At 40.9% G+C, this 21,939-nt stretch overlaps 1 protein-coding gene across 1 annotated transcript in view; it reads right to left on the minus strand.

Annotated features, from left to right (window-relative positions):
- The window catches only part of kcnq5a (potassium voltage-gated channel, KQT-like subfamily, member 5a), a 323,005-nt gene that overhangs the window by 13,030 nt on the left and 288,036 nt on the right, over positions 1-21,939 (minus strand). The window contains exons 11-13 of the mRNA XM_073056700.1: positions 10,218-10,441; positions 8,118-8,223; positions 5,994-6,125 (exon numbers count right to left, since the gene is read on the minus strand). Coding sequence (XP_072912801.1) covers positions 5,994-6,125; positions 8,118-8,223; positions 10,218-10,441 — 462 coding nt within the window. The remainder of the gene's footprint in view (positions 1-5,993; positions 6,126-8,117; positions 8,224-10,217; positions 10,442-21,939) is intronic.

Here is a 21,939-nt window from a genome sequence, read left to right on the forward strand (position 1 = left end):
TAAAGTTGTGGATTGTCATGTCAGTATGCTAAATCTGTTTGTAAGTTTGAGAGTAAATTTTGCCTGTATCTCAAAATTTTGAAGTTTGCTGTAATTGAAGCATCGGCCTCTGCTTAAGCCCATTCTCACTTTCCTCAATTTTAGTTTCAATTTTGCTACAAGGAGATGGTGATCGCTGCCAACATCCGCTAGACTTTTTACCCAAATATCGCTGAGTGATCTCTTCCATTTGTTGTTGATAATGATATGGTCAATCTGACTCTCTGTTTTCCCATCTGGGGATTTCCACGTGAGTTTATGGATATCTCTATGCTGGAAAACGGTGCCTCCTACTGTAAGACAGTTCATTTCACAAAAGTCACAAAGTCTTTCACCATTGTCATTCATGACTCCAACACCATGTCTTCCAATAGTACTTTCACGATTGCTGTTTTCACTCCCAACTCTTGCATTAAGGTCCTCCATTATAATGAACACATCGTGTTTCGGGATCTTTTCCATGGCAGCTTGAAGGCTGTTATAAAACTCATCTTTAGTTTATTTTTCCACATCCTCAGTAGGTGCATATACCACAATTATGGACAGTTTAGTGAACTTCGAGTTTAAACGAACATACAAGAGTCTTTCATAGATGGGGTTCCATTCTAATAAGGCCCTCGAGGCGTCCTTGTCCATGATGAGTGCCGCACCTTGTAAATGGTGGTTTTCCTTGTGGCCTGACCATATGATTGTATCGCCAGATGCTAAGGGTCGCTTTCCAGGTTCTATCCAATGTGTTTCTTGTATTCCAAGCAGCTGCAGTCGGTAGTTGTACATCTCTTTGATAGTCTGTGCAGGCTTTCCAGTTTGATATAAAGTTTGAACATTCCAGCATCCAATATGGATAGTTTCTTTGGGTGAAGGAAGATCAGCTCTCAGTCCAGAGATGTCCTGGTGGCTTTGATCTCCGTCCATCATAATTTCTGTTCCCAGTTCTGCATCACTCCTCTCACCGGCAGCAATAAATTTCCTTGTTTCGGTTTCTGTAGCGGTAAAGATTTTACAGGGTAGTGTTGCTGGCCCTACGCCCAACCCCCAACCTGGAGGACCAGGTGCTGAATTCGTCTGGCCCTTCACCTGGAACCTGCCCAGCAAGGTTGAACCTACCAGTGACTGAAGTCCCAGCTGGTATAGCTCCCAGGATCATTAAGGCACATAAACCTCCCCACCACGATAAGGAACAGCACATGGGGAAGTCTATTTAACTGTACAGCACACAAAATGCTATAGGAACTCAGCAAGTTCCTCCATCATTATGTGCATGTTACCCTGGATTTTAAATATCTGTAGAATCTCTTGTGTTTATAACTGCACAGCAAGAAGGTGTCGTATGAAATCATATCTAATGTATATACATTAAGATATAAGATTATATCTTATATAATATCTTATATAATACATAATTTAATATAAGATTAAATTCAGAAAAAAATGGCAGTTGTCCACCCACTGTAAACTCTTACTTGCCGAAGTCACAACTTCGGGAATCGTGGGGGGAGGGGGGCGCAATGGTGTTTCTGTGCGAGTCTACCTAAATACACAGAGGATGTAACATTCCAAACGGACAGAAATTGGTGGATGCAGCCCAGTCCATCACAGGCAAAGCCCTCCCTCCCCAGCACTGAAAACATTTACAAGGAGCCCTGTCACAAGGAAACAAGAATCCATCATAAAGGACCCCATCATCCAGGGCTTGTTCTCTTCCTGGTGCTACCACTGGGGAGGAGGTACAGGAGCCTTAGGTCCCACATCACCAGGTTCAGGAACAGTTATCACCCTGAAACCATCAGGGATAACTTCAATCACCTCAACTCTGAACTGACTGCACTCCCTATGCACTCACTTTCAAGGACCCTCCAACTCATCTGTTCAGTATTATTTATTTATTTATCGATCTACCTATTAATTATTTGGTTTTTGCATTTGCAGTTTGTCTCCTTTTACATATTGGTTGTTTACCATTCTTTGTGTGCAGTTTTTGTTCAACTATGAATGAATCTCATGGTGACATATATGTACTTTGATAACGAGCTTACTTGGAACTTTGGAAGGGGAAGAATAGGAATTTTGTGGCACGATGATGACCCCTTATATTCCTCTGACTTTCACACAGACAAACTGTTCTTGCAACGCTTTAATGCAATGTTCTGCTCTACCCCCGAACATCTGTCCTCCTCTCCTACCCCCAGGTTTTCCACAACCCACCCTATTGTCCATGTAACACAGTAGTCCAATGTCTACAATGTCCTATTAGTGACCCAGTAGTGTTTGAGACCCACCCTTAGGAAGATTTGCAAGAGACAGGTGCAGCCTAGTCCTATTCTCACTGCAGACAACCTACAGACTCACTTTCAAGGGTTCTGCAACTTAGGTTCTCAGTATTACTTATTCTTAATTGCACAAATTGTCTTCTTTTGCACTTTGGTTGTCAGTCTTTATTTATGTATGGTTCTGCATAAATTCTATATCATTTCTTTATGTTTCTGTAAATGTCAGCAAGAGAAATGAATCCCAATTTATGATATGGTAATGTATACGTACTTTACTGATAAGTTTACTATGACTTTGACTTTGAGTTGGAGGTACTGAGCAGGCCAGGCAGCATCTACGGAGGTAAATGGACTTTCGATATTTCAGGTAGAGACCCTTCAGCTGACTGGGAAGAAAGCGATGAACAGCTGATAGGTGGATCCAAGTGAGGGGGGTATGGTGATTGGCAGGTTATGTGGGGGGGGAAGAGAATGAAGTCAGAAGCTGGAGGTCAAAGGTAGAAATGACAGTTGAAGAAGTTGGAGCGAAGGAGGATGAGAGGTAACTTGTACAAGGTGATAAGAGATGTAGATTGAGTGATAGACAGACTGACAGACATACTTTATTGATCCCGAGAGAAATTGGGTTTTGTTACAGTTGCACCAATCAAGGATAGTGTAGAAATATAGCAATATAAAACCATAAATATTATGCCAAGTCCAGGACCAGGCTATTGGCTCAGGGTGTCTGACACTCTTCTTTGTGGTGGCGTGTTGGGGAGGAAGCATTAAGAAGAAGGACGCCTCACGTCTTAATAAGCTGATAAGGAAGGCGGGCTCTGTCGTGGGCAAAGTACTGGAGAGTTTAACATCGGTAGCTGAGCGAAGGGCGCTGAGTAGGCTACGGTCAATTATGGAAAACCCTGAACATCCTCTACATAGCACCATCCAGAGACAGAGAAGCAGTTTCAGCGACAGGTTACTGTCGATGCAATGCTCCTCAGACAGGATGAAGAGGTCAATACTCCTCAATGCCATTAGGCTTTACAATTCAACTGCCAGGACTTAAGAACTTTTTTTTTAAAGCTATTATTAATGCTTTTTGAGTTAGTGATTTAGATGCATATCATATTATTACTGAGTTAAGTATTGTATGTACAACAAGTGTATGGGACATTGGAAAAAATGTTGAATTTCCCCATGGGGATGAATAAAGTATCTATCTATCTATCTATCTATCTATCTATCTATCACTCCGAGGGAGGAGTTGTAAAGTTTGATGGCCACAGGTAGGAATGACTTCCTATGACGCTCGGTGTTGCATCTCGGTGGAATGAGTCTCTGGCTGAATGTACTCCTGTGCCTAACCAGTACATTATGGAGTGGTTGGGAGACATTGTCCAAGATGGCATGCAACTTGGACAGCATCCTCTTTTCAGACACCAATGTCAGAGAGTCCAGTTCCACCCCCACAACATCACTGGCCTTATGAATGAGTTTGTTGATTCTGTTGGTGTCTGCTACCCTCAGCCTGCTGCCCCAGCACACAACAGCAAACATGATAGCACTGGCCACCACAGACTCGTAAAACATCCTCAGCATCGTCCAGCAGATGGTAAAGGACCTCAGTCTCCTTAGGAAGTAGAGACGGCTCTGACCCTTCTTGTAGACAGCCTCAGTGTTCTTTGACCAGTCCAGTTTATTGTCAATTCGTATCCCCAGGTATTTGTAATCCTCCACCATGTCCACACTGACCCCTTGGATGGAAACAGGGGTCACCGGTGCCTTGGCCCTCCTCAGGTCCACCACCAGCTCCTTAGTCTTTTTCCCATTAAGCTGCAAATGATTCTGCTCACACCATGTGCCAGGGACTTTTTCCTAGGGCAGAAATAGCTAATACAGGTGATTGGAAGAATGTCTAGGTGGGGGGATGTCAGAGGTAAGTTTTTTTTACACACAGCAGTCATGCATGGAATTCGCTGTTAGGGGTAATGGTAGAGTTAGATACATTTGAGATATTTTGAGACTCTTAGGTAGGGACATGGATGATAGAAAATGAGGGCAATGGGGGAGGGAAATGTTAGATTGATTCAATCTAGATGGATCAATCCAAGATGGCGGCGCGACGCAGCTTGCAGCGGCCACTCCGGAGCTGATTATCTGTTATTTGTGAAGTGGGGTAACGTGCGCAATCATAATCGGATGAAAATGGACGTGGGAGCACAGAGGAACATCTGGAAATCTCCAGGAAGACCTTCTTCGTTGCTGCTGCTGCTGTGAGGTCCGGGTCTCTGCTGGGAAGAACAGGCCCCCAGTCCTCAGGGTCGCGTTGCCGATGGCCGTTGGCAGGGGCGTCTTAATACGCTCGGCAGAAGATGGTGCTCGGAGAAGCTGTGCCGGAGGGGATGGTCGGAGGTTCGACGGACTCGGAATCCGCTGCAGTCAGGTTGCTTTCATTGTGTGCTGCGTCTGCGAGGCTGGGTTTGACGGAGCTTTCATTGTGTGCTGCGTCTGCGAGGCTGAGTTGGGCAGCACCGTGGAAGTCCATAGTGGGGGTATTCCCTTCTGCCACCGGCGTGAGATGATGAGTCAATCGGGACCCTGTGAACTTGTGGAAACTGTGTGGTGGTTTCTTTCGAACTTATAGTCTTTTAACATCTTTGGACTATTTTTACTGTGCCCATGTTCTGTTTTTTTTAATCAATTATGCTATTGTTTGCACTGTTGTAACTATATGTTGTAACTATGTGGTTTTGTGCAGGTCTTGTAGCTTTAATTTTTGGTCTTGTTTTGTCTGGTGGGTTTAGAGCTCCTTTCCGGGAAACGCGCTAAGATGGTAGCACGATATTAATACGCAGCAGACTCTCCGGACTCTGGATTGGGGATTGCCAAATGTTATGTGGATTTTCTGGTGTAGTCTGTTTTGTCATATGCTTTTGTGATATCATTCTGGAGGAACGTTGTCTCATTTTTTAACTGCATTGCATTTGTGGTTTCTAAATGACAATAAACTGAATGTGAATCTGAATAATAGGTTAAAGGGTTAGCATACCATTGCAGGCCAAAGGCCCTGTACTCGGCTGTGCTGATTTATGTTTCATCAGGTATATTTAAAGCAGAAGTTGATAGCTTCTTGATTAGTAAGTTTGTTAAAGGTTATGGGGAGAAGGCAGGAGAAAGGGCTTGCAGATGATCATAAATCAACCATGATAGAATAATGGAGCAGACTTGATGTACCAAATAGCCCAGTTCTGCTCCTATGTCTTAAGAAGCTGGGAGGTGATAGGCAGAAAAGGTAAAGGGCTGAAGAAGAAGGAATCTGATAGGAGAGGAGAATAGACAATGGGAGAAAGGGAAGGATAAGAGGTTTTAGTGTTTTGATTCTGTTTGTAGACAAAGGATAGATGTTGGCCTGGACTCTAGCCTAATGCCTTGTCCAAATGGATCCATGGGACCTTTAATGGATGTTCCTTTCTGTTCATTGATGCTGCCTGAACTGCCGAGTTCCTCCAGCAGTTTGTGAGTGTGTTAACCTTTAATGGACACCTGAGGGAGGGGTGGGAAGGGCAGTGGTGCATTAGTAGTGCAGTGGGAGTGTCAACCCAAAATTTAACGAGTATTCACAGTCTTCCAAGAGTGCTAAAAATGAACCAGTAGCTGTCAACTAAATCTGGATGAAGTGGAGTTTTTGGAAGGCACGCTCACCGTGACTGCAGACTTTTGATCCTACCAAGCATGTCCAAATGTCCAGACGAATATTGCTCAATCACATCTTTCACATCGTACGGTCGCAGAGTCTCTTTGAACTTTCTCTTTGCAACATGGAACTTCATAAACCTGCAAAACACCCAGATAATTGAGTCAGTCAACACACACAGAATGCTGGAGGAACTCAGTAGGTCGGGCAACAAATACGGAGATGAATAAAAGGTTGATGTTTCGGGCTAGACCTTTATTAGGACAGGAAAGGAAGGGAGGAAGATGCCAGAATAAGAAGGTGTGGGGAGGGGGAGGGGAAGGAGTACAAGCCAGAAGATGATAGGTGAAGCCAGGTGGGTGAGGGAGAGAGCTGAAGTAAGAAGCTGGCAGGTGATAGGTGGAAAAGGTAAAGTGCCGAAGAAGGAATCTGATAGGAGAGCAGAGTGGACCATGGGAGAAAGGGAAGGATAAGAGGAACTAGAGGGAGAAGATCAGCAGGTGAGGAGAAGGGATGTGTAAACGGGGAGCCAGAATGAGGAATGAAAAAGGGAGAAGGGGTGAGGGGAGAAATTGCTGGAAGTTAGAGAAATTAATGCTCGTGCCATCAGGTTGGAGGTAGAATATAAGGTGTTGCTCCTCCTCATTGAGTCTGTTATCAGTATTCTGACTGGGAGGTTCGTCATTTGAGTGTAACTGTTTATCAACTCCCCCAGCATCTTTCGTCATATAGTGAGTAGTTATCATAATTCTTTATAGTGCCTGTGATTGGGTTTCAATTCTCACTGGTTTGGATGGAGTTTGTACATTCTCCCCATTACTGCATGGGTTTCCTCTGGGTGCTCTGCTTTTCTCCCACATTCCAAAGATGTACAGATTAGTAAGTCGTGAGCATGCTGCTTTGATGCCAGAAACATGGCGACACTGGCAGGTTGTCCCCGGTACATGTTCAGACTGTGTTGGCCATTGACACAAACAACGCATTTCACTGTGCGTTTTGATGTACAGGTGACAAATAAAGCCAATCTTTAATCTACTCTTGGATCACATCACAAGCAGTTATCTGGATTTAGGGTCTAATTGACTAGGTTCACTGAATTCTTCATTTTAACCAATGACTGAATTAAGCAGAGAAAAACTTAAACACCTCAATGGATGGAAATGCAATTGGAAAAAATCTAGGAAAAGGATAAAAGAACCAAAAGGTACCAGATGAACAAGCTCACAGTCTGTTGAATTCATCTGCTAGCATGTGATCCAATTGATAGTTTACCAATCACTTGAGTCCGTCCCCATCAATTAGCCAACAATAGATCCTCTCTTCCTTCCTTCCTTCTTTTCTTCCTTTCTTCCTTTTTCCTTCCTTTCTTTTTCCTTTCTTTCTATTTATGTTTATCTGTTAATTTACATATTTAGTCATTTGTTTATCTATCTATCTATCTATCTATAACATAGTAACTTTTATGTCCTGCATTGTACTGCTATCACAAAATGACAAATTTGATGACAATTGTCAGTGATAATAAATCTGGCTCTGATTTGGACTCTTTGATTCTCTGCATCTTTCTAACATTTTCCTTTCTCAACTATCCATGTATCACTACAAATGCATTACACTCAGCACATTCATCCAATTCATTAATACAGAATAGAAATGGCTGATGCTCTACCTCTGATTACTCTTCATTTTAGTTCACCAACCTACAGAAAGTCACCCTATCCCCAGCCATAAACTAACTGCTAGGGGAACTCAATGGGTCAGGCAGCATCTGTGGAGGGAAACGGACAAGTTGGTGTTTTGGGTCGAGACCCTTAGCTGGATTGAAAGGTAGAGGGGAGGTGACCAGTATGAAGATGTTGGGGTGAGGTTGGGCAAGAACTGGCAGGAGATAGGTGGAATTAGATGAGAAGGGTTGATATTCAGATTTAGGAAGGAAGGGTAGAAAAGATTGGAGGTGATGGGTGGAGACAACAAATGTCTGGGAATGTTGGAATCTGATTGGGTGGAGGCAACAATAATGGAATCCAATTGGAAAGGAAGATGAAGCATTGGAACCAAAGAAAGAGATGTGGGGTGGGCAGATGGTAACAGGAGGGGAACAATGACAAAATCAATCTCCTGTGAGACTGTACCTAATGGCTCTAATCACAGTTTTGAACACGGGTGTAAGCTCCTCAACAAAGAGCTCTGGGTGAACTGCCCTCTCATCAAAGCCTTCATCTGGAGACATGATAGCATCTGTGGAAGAAATGAACAAAATGGTTATTTCCCACTGCATAGTTCTGCATAAACCAGAAGAATGAACTTTGCTTGTTAGAAATACTTGATTTGTACTACATGCTAAACTCAACACTCAAGGAATAATCCATTCTCTGAGAAGTTCAGAGTTCAACACAAGATCCTCAGAGGATATTCAGAAACCATCATTCTCAATGTCACTGCGACATCCTCCCTGCAGAAACGTCAAGTGCTCGGGCCTGGTGTGGAAATATGTAGAATGGAAAAGCCCACAGAAAGTGGTGGATATAGCCAGTCCATCACAGTAAAAGCTCTCCCCATCATTGAGCACATCTATAAGGAGCCCTGCCACAAGACAGCAGTATCCATCATCAAGGACCCCACCATCCCAGGTCATGGACTCTTCTCAATGCTACTACCAGGAAGAAGGTACAGGAGCCTTTAGGTCCCACAACACTAGGTTCAGGAACATCTATTACCTTTCAGATACCTTTCAGCCTCCTGAACCATGGTGGATAACATCACTCACCTCAACACTGACAGATTCCACTCTCTTTCAAGAATCCTACAACTCATCTTTTCAGCGTTATTTATTTAGCCATCTATTAATTTTTTTAAAATTTACAGTCTGCATATTGTTTTTTGTCAGTATTTATGTGTCATTTTTCATTAATTCTATTGTGTTTCTTTGCTTCACTATGAATACCTGCAAGAAAATGAATTTCAAGGTAACACAAGGTGACATACACGGGGTGATTGATAAGTTCATGGCCCAAGGTAGAAGAAGTCAATTTTAGAAAACCTAGCACATTTATTTATCTGAAACAGAAATACCACAAAATTTATTAACTTCAAACTTTCTGCATAATCACTCAGAGTTGAAATGCACGTGCATGTAACGAGAGCTGTAAAAACTCATCTCCTTCTACCTTAGGCCACAAACTTATCAATCACCCCTCGTATACGTCCTTTGATAATAAATTTAGTTTGAATGTTGAACTTTGGAATGGGAAGAGTAGTAAATCTGAAAGGAATACAACCCCTTACTTTCACACAGACAATCCGTTCTTGCAATGCTTTAATGTAATGTTCTGCTCTACCCCCAAACATCTGTCCTCCTTTCCTACCCCCAGTTTTTCCACAAGCCACTCCATTGTCCCCATAACACAGTAGTCCAGTATCTACGATGTCATATTAGTGACTAGTGGTGTTTGATATACAATTTAGGAAGATTTGCAAAACACAAGCTCAGCTTTGTCCACTCTCACTATCCAGTCTCTCCTCCCTGGTTAAAGTGTCTCTCCCAGTGTCCCTGAAGGTTTCCCCCAAGGGCCTTCTCCATTGTTGCAGAATGTCCACCCCCGTGGCCCAGAAGATCTTGAACAACACACACAAAATGTTGGAGGAACTCAGCAGGTCAGGCAGCATCTATGGAAAGGAATAAATAGTCCTTTACCTGAAATGTTGACTATTTATTCCCTTCCTTAATTGCTGAGTTCTCCAGCATTTAGTGTGTGTTTTGCTATGGATTTCCAACCTCTGCAGAATCGCTTTCCATCCTCCCTTTTTGAGAAAAGGGAAGATCTCTCCCTTTTTGCACTACTTATTTTTTTTATCTACTTTTTATCATAATTTACAGTAATTTAAAAAATCTATTGCACTGTACTGCTGCTGCAAAACAACAAATTTCAGGACATTTATCAGTGATAATGAACCTGATTCTAATTCTGATTCTCTAGTGACCTCAAAGTTCCCGAACATCTTTTCCATTGCCCCAGATGGCCATTACCTGTGACCTCTGACATCTCTCCCACCACTCTCAAATTCTGTCTCCGAGTACCCCAGAATATCTTTCCTGATGGCTAGGGATTGTTTCCACGTTCCTGGAGTGCCCCACAACCTGATCTGTCTCCAATCTCCTCATTTTCCCTCCCCGTGACAACTCTGCCATCCCCCCGGAGTGTCCCCACGGAACGCTGCCATCACTCTCTCACCGGATGAGGTGCCCCGTGCCTGACTGGTCTTACATCGAAGTGAAGGTCGCAGTCGAGTCCGGTCATTGAAACTCCAGCTCTTCTGCATCTTGCTGGGGCTAGTCTCTGCGGTGGGTTCGTTGCTAGGTGACGGGCGGTCGGCGCCGAGCGAGGCTTGTCTGCCCTTCGCCCCCTGACCCCTGGGGCTGGCCATTCGTACCCGATCCTTAAAACTTAATTTGTAGCTATGCAGTGAAAGACAGGAGAAGTACATAATATTATTCTTGTAATGAAGTGTCAACAGATCAATTTTGTCTTTCATCTGTCCATGATGGGCACTGGCTTCCCTCCATCGAGGACAAATTCTGAAGGTGATGCCTCAGAAAGGTGGCACCCTCATCACCCAAGACATGCCCTCTTTTCATTGCTACCATTTCAGAGGTTGTCTGAAAACTTGTACTTAATATTTTAGGAACAGCTTCGTACCCTCCACCACTAGATTTATGAATGGGTTATGAATCCATGAATATTACCTTACTATTTTTGCTCTCTTTTTGCGCTAATTACATATATATATATATATATAATTGTAATTTATAGTTTATTAGTTTATTTTATATATTGGATAGTACCTTTGCCACAAAACAACAAATTCAACAAATTGCACATTTGTTAGTGATAATAAATCAGATTCTGATTCTGATTTTGATTCTGACTCTCAGCCTCTCTCCACAGGCTGCTTGACTATAAATGTTTTGCAGAATAGAAGGAGATTTCCCTTTTTGCTGGAAGCACAGAGTAATGGAAAGATTTGAGAGGAAAGAGTGAGTTAACAGAGGGTCTGAAACAGAGAGTCAGTATGTGAATAGTGGCTGGAATGATGTACTGAGGCTTTATAAAGTACGAAGTTCAAAGTAAATTTATTCTGGAAGCACATACGGTATATCTACAACCCCAAGACTTGTTTTCTTCCATTCAGTAAATCCAAGAAACACAATAGAATCAATGAAAGACTGCACCCCAATAGGACTGGCAAACAATCATTGTGCAAAAAACAACAAACTGCAAATGCAAAGAGAAAAAATAAGATAATAATGTGATGCTTGTGGTTGGTCGTTGATGCAGAAATGAGGCAATTTTCTGTGCGTATATTTTGATGTTTTGAAGCTGAGCACGATGCATTGTATTTTATTAGCTTTTTTGCAGTGATATTTTATGTTATTTGCTGTGTGTGATATATGTTTTGTTTGGAGGAACGTTGTTTTGTTTGATTGTATCTATGTACAGTCTGATGACAATAAACTTGATCTTCAACTTGAACTTCACTCTGAATAGGCTGCATTATTCCCTGGAAATCCTCATTATCTGCATTGTAGAGCTCAGTAGATCACTGTTAGCAGACAGTGTGGATGTCACATGCTAGGGATATAACTATGGGGGAGGGGGGCTTTGATCAAATCACAGCCTCTCCTCAACAACTGCTGTTGCTTAACACAGTACCCTGAGCCCCCTCGTACATTGATGTTCAAATACATCAAGGATATTCAGACTAAGTTTGTACGCTCTGTATGAAGTTCAAAAGAACACTAGACCATAAGACATACAATAGGAGCAGAAATGGGCCATTTGACCCATCAAGTCTAGTGCTCTGCCAATCCACTGTGGCTGAATTATAAACCTTCTCAATCCCATTGCCTTGCCTTCCTCCTGTAACCTTTGATGCCCTTACTAATCAAGAATCCATCAACCCAGAGATATGGACTCCAAAGCCCTCTGTGGCAATGTTCCACTGATTCACCACCTATTGTTGATCCTTTTCACCATGCAAATGAAAGGAAGCTCTGATGCAGGGTTTTGAATAAAAATGTCAATAATTCCTTCCCCGGCAAATGTTGCTCGATCCACTGAATTATCCAACTAGGTTGTTCAATACACTATTTTATCCTAGCTCTCATCCCTGTCCATTCCCCCAAGATCCCCATCTAAGCTTTAGTCCATACCACTCTAAACCTTTCCTACCCATGTACCTTCAGAATGTTGCTAATGTAACTGCGTCAACCACTTTCTCTGGCATCTCATTTCATATACTGATGACCCTTTGGGAGGAAAATTTGCTCATCAGTTTCCTTTTAAATCTTTCCTCCTCACCTTAATCTATGCTCTCTAGTTCTTGACTCTCCAATCTTGGGAAAGGACTGCACATTCACCCTATCTATGCCCCTGATGATTTAATGCCTAGAACATCACCCCCGCATGTTCCAGTGAAAAAGGTTCAACCCTGCTCAACCTCCCTTAGCAGAAGATATGAAGGCTGGTTGTGTTGTGGATAGTGTAGAAAGTTGTTGTGGGGGTCATAACGATGGACTCGCAGAGGGCTGCTGAACGTAGTTGGCAATCATGCTCATCTATGTATGTGTTCCAGCACATCAGTGTTTCATTTTCGTTGTATTTAACTCAATAGACATTAGACAATAGACAATAGGAGGTCAGCGGGAGACGCTCATGGAGTGAGTACTGTTTCAGATCCGCTCCATAATCTTTACTTTTTTTAACCTTTGATCACCCTTATTCAACTTATTGTTACCTACACCAAAAGACTTTTGCTACTTTCTCGGGCTTATTGTTAAGATTTTATTGTGAATTTTGGAAGATATGCAAACAGAAATGGCTCTTAGATCCAAAGGACGAGAACCGGGGCGAAACCCGAACGGTAATGGAAAGAAGCCAGCTCAACCGCAACGCACTGAGTTAACTTATGAACTGCTTATGGAGCTTTTGGATAAAAAATTTGAGGAACAACGTCAGGCTTTTCAACGAGATATAAAGGTTTTTCAAGATTATATGGTTAAGACGGATTCAGTAATTAACCAGCAGCAAGCGCTTATCACATTGCTGCAAGAAGAAGCGCGGAAACAAGATTTGACAATTGAAAAATTGCAACAGGATTTAATTTCGACTATTAAACTGGTGGAGACACTTAAAGCCAAGAGTGTCGATTTGGAGAATCGGTCCAGAAGACAGAACCTACGCATACTTGGTCTCCCAGACGGCATAGAACAAGGCGATCCTTCGAAATACTTTGCTCAATTTCTAAAAGATGCGTTTCCGTCGGTTTTTCCAGTAAACCCTCCGCTACTTGACCGAGCACATAGAATTTGGAGTCGATCACCGACGGTTTCAGATAAGCCCCCGGTGGTAATCGTCCGATTTCATTACGTACACGATAAAGAACAACTCATTCGTGAAGCTCGAAGGGCTGGGATGATTAAATTTCGTGATTATTGTTTTCGTTTGGTGCAAGATTTCAGCCCAGAAGTTATGAAAAAAAGGCTGCTTTTTAAACCTCTGATGTCTGAATGTTATGAGAAAAATCTAAAACCTGCGCTCTTATACCCGGCGAAGCTCAGGATCTCCCCCCCGAATGCTCCGCGTAAAGTATTTTTGTCTACCTTTGAAGCGAAAAAGTATTTGGAGGAGAACTTCCCTACTGATACAGTTACTACTCTCCATTAAATGAGTGATTCTGATCGTGAAAGATGGTTTTTGATTTCTTAAACCAGGGTTAGTCTCTGGTTATTGGTGTAGGTTTATCCTATACTTCATATTTAAGTTAAAGTGTGTTTTCGTTATATTAATCGCTCTGTCTTATACACTTTAACTACTATACTATATTTTTGTCTATTATTTTTGTTCCCTTGAAGGTATATTTTTAACCTTTCGAAGTGAATTTTTTGTTTAATATCAAAATAATGGTTTTTTGCAAAGTATTGGTTTAGTTTAAGATGGCGTTATTGTTTCTTTTTTCGTCTTCTTCCTATAATGCATCGCTTATCATAGTTTAAATACTTCTTGATTTGTTTGGGTTATAACCCGATTTATAAACTTTTAATGATTTTATTCCCTTTTTCTTTACAACTCAGCATATTAAGAAGCGCAGTTTTTAGTACAGATATATATAACGGATATATATCCGTTAAACACGGAGTGGTCTGCCGCTGATATGGGGGTAGAGTTAGTTTCATTTTTTCTTTTTTCTAGCCATATTTTGGCTTTTTTTCTTTTTCATACGGGGGTGGGGGTTGGTCTGTTTTCTTTTTTAATTTTTCTCTTATCAATTTGTTTTAGTTTTTTTACTTGGGCTGTTCTTGAACTACAAATATGTCTACGATGTCGTCACTTCCGGGTCCACTCTTTATTTTTGTCCCTCTTCCGGATGCATGAGTTTATAACATGGTTAACCCTTTATATACCAAAGGGATGACTTTAGAAACATGGCTCAAACCATTAACTTTGTGTCTTGGAATACTAATGGATTAAACCATCCGATTAAACGAAAGAAGATTTTTAAAGTATTCCAAAGACTTAATGCTCATATTATTTTTGTACAAGAAACTCATGTGAGGAAGGAGGACAAATATCGCTTTTTTAGGTCTTGGCGGGGTCAACAGTATCATTCAAATTCGAATGCCAAAGTTAAGGGAGTTTCAATTTTTATTGACTCCTCTATTGCATTTGTTCAACACGATATCCTTTCGGATCCGAATGGTAGATTTTTGTTAATTACGGGTTTACTCGGTAATAAAAAGGTTGCTATGGTTAATGTTTATGCCCCGAATGTGGATTGTCCTGACTTTTTTAAGTCCTTATTTACTTCTTTACCTAATTTAAATGAATATAAGTTAATAATGGGTGGTGACTTTAATTGTTGTTTAATTCCTTTGATGGACAAATCTACACCTATTCAGACTCTACCCAATAAGTCGGCCACTTGTATTAACTCCTTTTTGACTGATAATGGAGTTTTTGATATTTGGAGATTTCGTCATCCTAATGACAAAGAGTTTTCTTTTTTCTCACATGTTTATCACTCCTATTCGAGAATTGATTATTTTTTTATTGACTCTTGTTTTATTCCATCGGTAATTGGTTGTAATTATGATATTATAGCTATTTCTGACCATGCTCCATTAAAACTTTCTATTAATTTTACGGATACTGCTTTAAATGCTAGACAATGGCGATTTGACTCTACCTTATTGCAAGAACCGGACTTTATTAAATTTATGAAGGAACAGATTGATTTCTTCTTTTCAACTAATTCCACGGAGGATATCTCATGCGGAACACTTTGGGACACTTTAAAAGCGTATATACGTGGACAGATTATCTCGTATTCTGCTGGTCTGAGAAAACGCATTAAGAAGGAAACTCTTTTACTGGTTGATAAAATTAAAGAGATTGACAAGAAATATTCGACTACTCCTAGCATGGAACTTTATAAACAAAGGGTTGAACTTCAAATGGAACATAGTTTATTACTTACATCTCCGATAGAAAATCAATTAATGAAAACCAGATCTGATTTCTATATACATAGTGATAAATCAGGAAAACTGTTAGCTAGTCAGCTGAAGAATGTTTCAGTTAAACGCCAGATTACTAAGGTTCGACAGCAGAATGGGGATTTGACAGTTAACCATGATGACATAAATAAGTCTTTTCAAGACTTTTATACCTCCCTGTATAAATCTGAATTCCCTCAGGATCATAATACCATGTGTGATTTTCTCGGGAAATTGAATTTTCCAAAACTATCATCTGATGATCTTTCAGTCATAGATACTCCGTTTACGGATGCGGAAATTAAAGGGGTTATTTCCTCAATGAATTCTGGGAAAGCACCAGGTCCAGATGGGTATACAGTAGAATTTTTTAAATGTTTTTCTGATACTCTATCTCCTTGGCTATGCAAGGTTTTTGAAGAAGCAATTAGATTGGGGAAGTTGCCACAATCTTTTTATAGAGCTTCCATTTCTTTAATACTGAAGAAAGATAAAGACCCTACTGATTGTGCATCCTACAGACCAATATCTTTATTGAATGTGGATTCTAAGATTTTTTCCAAGTTGCTGGCTTCTAGGTTGGAGAAGGTATTACCCCAAATTATTTCGGAAGACCAAACCGGTTTTATTAAAAATCGCTATTCTTTTTTCAATGTTAGGAGATTATTGAATATTGTTTATACTCCTTCACATAATACTTCAGAATGTGTTATTTCATTAGATGCGGAAAAAGCATTTGATAGAGTTGAATGGCCTTACTTATTTTATGTGTTGGAGAAGTTTAATTTCAGTCCGACCTTCATTTCTTGGATTAAACTGATATATCAAACTCCAGTAGCCTCGGTGTTTACTAACAATCAAAGATCTCCATTTTTTCGTTTATTTCGGGGCACTAGACAAGGTTGTCCTCTTAGTCCATTACTATTTAACATTGCTTTAGAACCTTTGGCAATTGCCATCAGAGAATCACAGGATATTTTGGGTATTAATCGTGGAACAGATATTCATAAGGTATCTTTATATGCAGACGATTTATTATTATTCATCTCTAATCCTGAGAAATCTATTCCAGCAGTCTTATCATTGTTGGCTCAATTTAGTGAGTTTTCTGGGTATAAGTTAAATCTTAATAAGAGTGAATTGTTTCCTTTGAATAGACAGGTCCCAAATTATGGTATTTTACCTTTTAAATTAGCTAATGATTCTTTTACTTATTTAGGGATTAAAATTACCAAAAACCATAAAGAATTATTTTGGTTTAATTTTTTTACCCTTAATTGATCAGATTAAAGGTTTGTTTACTAAGTGGTCACCATTATCTTTATCTCTGATAGGTAGGATTAATGCTATTAAGATGGTTATTTTACCTAAATTTTTATATGTTTTTCAAGCGGTACCAATTTTTATTCCGAAATCCTTTTTTACTAATGTTGATTCAAAAATTTCTTCATATATATGGCAGAATAAAAATCCCAGGTTAGGTAAAATATACTTACAGAAGACAAAGAAGGATGGTGGGTTGGCATTACCCAATTTCAGATTTTATTATTGGGCAGTTAATATTAGATATTTGATATGTTGGTTGAAAGAATGGGATGGTCCTTTTGGCCCTCATTGGGTGAGTTTGGAAACCAAATCGGTTTCTGCTTATGCTCTGGGTTCTATCTTAGGGACATCTCTCCCTTTTGCTCTTTCTAAATTGCCGAAGCGAATTGACAACCCGATAGTTAAATATACCTTACGTATATGGTTTCAATTTCGGAAATTTTTCGGGTTGACTCAATTCGTGTTAAATAGTCCTATTGTATCTAATTGTTTTTTCCACCCCTCAATTATAGATCATGCTTTTTTGGCTTGGAAAACTAAGGGATTATTAAGATTTTCCGACTTATTTTTGGACAACTGTTTTATGTCCTTTGAGCAACTAGCTAATAAATATAATTTGCCTAGATTTCATTTTTTTAGATACTTACAGGTTAGGCATTTTTTAAGTACGGTACTTCCTTCGTTCCCAAATTCTCTGTCTTCAGATACTTTGGAAACTTTGTTTGAATTAAACCCTTTTCAAAAAGGGCTTATATCAAAACTTTATAATATAATTATGAAGATACGTTCAGTGCCCTTTGATAAGACCAAAAATGATTGGGAAAGAGAACTTAATCTTATTATTCCTATTGAGAATTGGGATAGAATTCTTAAATTAGTTAATACATCATCTATATGTGCCAAACATTCATTATTACAATTTAAGGTTGTACATAGGGCCCATATGTCCAAGGATAAATTAGCTCATTTTTATTCTCATATAAACCCTATTTGTGACAGATGTCAATTAGAAATCGCTTCTTTAACTCATATGTTTTGGTCATGTCCACTTTTGAGAAAATATTGGAAAGATATTTTTGATATTATTTTGGCGGTATTGATAATTGATTTACAACCCCATCCTATTACCGCAATTTTTGGTTTACCGATGATGGACTTACTTCACTTATCTCCTTCCGCCTGTCGAATGATTGCTTTTCTCACTTTGATGGCTAGAAGATCTATTTTGTTGAATTGGAAGGAAATTAATCCTCCCACGGTATTTCATTGGCTTTCTCAAACTATGTTATGTCTAAATTTAGAAAAAATTAGAAGTGCTGTATTTGATACTTCTATTAAATTTGAAAAGATATGGAGACCATTTATTCAATATTTTCATATGATGTAATGGCCCTGTGCCAGGCTTATCGGTTTTTTTTCAGCTTTAATCGTATGTATGTTGAGAGGATCGGAGTTGACGTCATTGATGTTTATGTATGCTCGTGAGATACTATGAACAGCCCTTTTTTTTTTCTCTTTTTTAAAAGTTTTTTTAGTTTTTTTTTCTTCTTTGTTTTTTTTCTTTTTCTTGATACTAGATTAGTAGATTAGCTAACTTTTTTAGATAGATTTTTTTTTCTCTTTTTTATACTATATATTATGGAATATCTAAACTTACCTTGTTCATATATATACTATATGGTTTATGTTTTGGGAAACTTACTTATGCTGTATTCATTGTTTATGTATTTCTTTATGTATAATGGGAGTCTATATATTTGTAATCCCTTACCATTATTTGAATTGTATCTCATTCATAATATTCTAAATATTAATAAAAAGATTGAAAGAGACAATAGACAATAGGTGCATGAGTAGGCCATTTGGCCCTTCGAGCCAGCACCGCCATTCAATGTGATCATGGCTGATTATCCACAATCAGTACCCTGTTCCTGCCTTCTCCCCATATCTCTTGACTCCACTATCTTTAAGAGCTCTATCTAACTCTTTCTTGAAAGCATCCAGAGAATTGGCTTCCACTGCCTTCTGAGGTAGAGCATTCCATTGATCCACAACTCTCTGGGTGAAAAAGTTTTTCCTCAACTCTGTTCTAAATGGCCGACACCTTATTCTTAAACTGTGGCCTCTGGCTCTGGACTCCCCCAACATCGGGAACATGTTTCCTGCCTCTAGCGTGTCCAATCCCTTAATAATCTTATATGTTTCAACCAGATCTCCTCTCATGCGTCTAAATTCCAGTGTATACGAACCTAGTCGCTCCAATCTTTCAACATATGACAGTCCTGCCATCCCGGGAATCAACCTTGTGAACCTACACTGCACTCCCTCAATGGCAAGAATGTCCTTCCTCAAATTTGGAGACCAAAACTGAACACAATACTCCAGGTGGGGTCTCACCAGGGCCCCGTACAACTGCAGAAGGACCTCTTTGCTCCTATACTCAACTCCCCTTGTTATGAAGGCCAACATGCCATTAGCTTTCTTCACTGCCTGCTGTACCTGCATGCTTACTTTCAGTGACTGATGAACAAGGACACCTAGATCTCATTGTACTTCCCCTTTTCCTAACTAGGCACCATTCAGAGAGAAATCTGCCTTTCTGTTCTTGCCACCAAAGTGGATAACCTCACATTTATCCACATTAAACTGCAACTGCCACACATCTGCCCACTCACCCAACCTGTCCAAGTCACACTGCATTCTCCTAACATCCTCCTCATATTTCACACTGCCACCCAGCTTTGTGTCATCTTGTTTCACTTCCTCTTGTTTCAGTCTTTTAGAGTCTTGATCAAAGCATAGCAACGTCAATGATCCCTGTTTATCTTTGTGCTTGTTCCGGGAAAAAAGACTACTGTTTGGATTGACATTGTAATGGAGGGGTATTTTTTTAGCATTAAGTTACCATTTCCGAGCTGCAGTGTTGGCATTAGCTTTTAGTTTGAGAGTTTTAGTTAACAGTCCTGTTAGCACAGTATTAGTCATTTTTTTCTTTTGTTCTGCACAGCTCTTATTAAACTTCAGTGAACTGTTCATCCGCTTTTGTGTCTCTCCCTCTGCATTTGGGCCATAACAGAACACTCGGTTCAGCAAGACTCGACCAACTAAAATGAACCCAGCAGAGACAGAGCAGCTTACTTTGGACCTGAATTTCATTGGGCAGATAGGATAGAAGCTAAAGTCAGTAGAGGCTGGTTTGGCAGACGTGGCTCATGCAATGCGACAGAGTGACAAGACGAGTCTGAACAGGCCAGGTGTTAGTACTCGCAGCGACTGGTCAGAGACAGCCAGAGTCAAGTGTCGGCCATCACTGCTGACAGCCACAATCAGAAGGCAGCCATTGCCACTCTTGCTGCTGCAATTCAGCAACAACAGCCTTTAGCCAGGACAGTCCATTTTCCTCTGTAACAGTCTCAGCCATTAATCCGCTGATTTCCTTAGTGGCTTCCTGATCAGAAACGAGTGTTCCTGCACCAGACAGATACTCTTGGGTGACCCTGACTGCTGCAGGAACTTTATTACCCAGTGTGAGCTGACTTTCCAAGTCCTGCCAGGTTGGTTCGGTGAGGATGCGCATAAACTGCCTTACACAGTGAACTTCTTAGACCGACCCCCACTCAGCCTGACAATGCTTTATGAGAACAAGGTTCCCCTGCAGCCCAGTCTTGTCAAAAATTTGTGGTTGAGTTCAAGAGAGTGTTTGATCTTCCAATTCAGAGTTAGTGACGGACTGTGCAGTAAATTTCCACAAACTTGTGGCTGAGTCGAGATGGAACGAGCGATCCCTCACCACTGCTTTCCAGTATGGGCTGAGCACAGGGGTTCGGCATGAGATTGCAGTGCATGACAAGCAGGACAGCCTGGATGACCCGATAAATCTGGCCATTCGAACTGACAACTGGGCAATTGAGTGGCGCAGATAATGAATGCCTTGAGCTTCCTACTCTTTAGATCACCATCCATCTTCACCTTCTCCGTCATCACCCTGTACCCAGTCCATACAGCAGCCTATTCAGGTCAAGCACATATCTCAGGAAGAATGAGATCAGAGCAGGAGAGTGGGTTTCTACCTCAACTGTGGGGATCCAGGACACCTCCGGGCAACATATCCCAAGTGCCCAGTAAAAGAGGATAGCCATCAGCAGGAAGGGGAATTCTGATGGGTTGATTTTCCCTGCAAACATCTTCCTCTAATCATGTAATGCTCCCAGCTCTTTGTCACCAGGGTCCCAGACCCATGAGCTTCAGGCATTTATTAACTCTGGGACAGCCAGGAACCTCATTGACAACACTATGGCTCAAAGGTGGAGAGTTCTGACTCAGTGATCAAGAGAGAATATCTCAAGTCTTTGGATGATCAGCCTCTGGGCACTGGCAAGATCCAGTTTTCCACAGAACCCCTCCAACTTGTAAATACAAAGTACACTGCAGATGCTGTGGTCAAATCAACACGTACAAAGCTGGATGAACTCAGCAGATCGGGCAGCATCCGTTGAAATGAGCAGTCAACGTTATGGGCCGAGACCCTTCGTCAGGACTCAACTCCAACTTGTGCAAGAAGGCAGCTTTCCTTCTATCTTGTTCATTCACCTGATCTGCCACTGTCTCAACACAGCATCTCAACCAGCGGCCCCTGGCTATCTCAACACAGCCCATGGATCGACTAGTCTCTGAAGGCATTCTAAGAGTGGGTCCTAGCATGCCTATCTACCTGTCTGAGCCCAGTTCAAGTCCCTGTCATCATATCCCCTCCTGTGCCGACTACTAGTATGGATCTGTCTGGTGTTCAGGCTCAATATGCTGACCTTCTTGAGGTGTTCAGTAAGAAGAAAGCCATCCACCTTCCTCCACTCCGATCATACGACTGCACCATTGACTTCTTACCCATTACTTGTCAGCTCTTTACCCTCTTGAAACAGTGTCCATGGAGTCATTGGCCTTAGGATTTATCCATCTGTCAACCTTGCTAGCAGGGGTGGGCTTCTTTTTTTGTGAGCAAGTAGGATGGCATGTATTGATTACTGGCCACTTTACAATGTCACAGTGAAGAACCACTACTCTCTTCCCCTGCTTGC

The sequence above is a fragment of the Hemitrygon akajei genome, chromosome 9 (genome assembly GCF_048418815.1).
Source record: "Hemitrygon akajei chromosome 9, sHemAka1.3, whole genome shotgun sequence".
In the NCBI taxonomy this organism is placed as follows: domain Eukaryota; kingdom Metazoa; phylum Chordata; class Chondrichthyes; order Myliobatiformes; family Dasyatidae; genus Hemitrygon; species Hemitrygon akajei.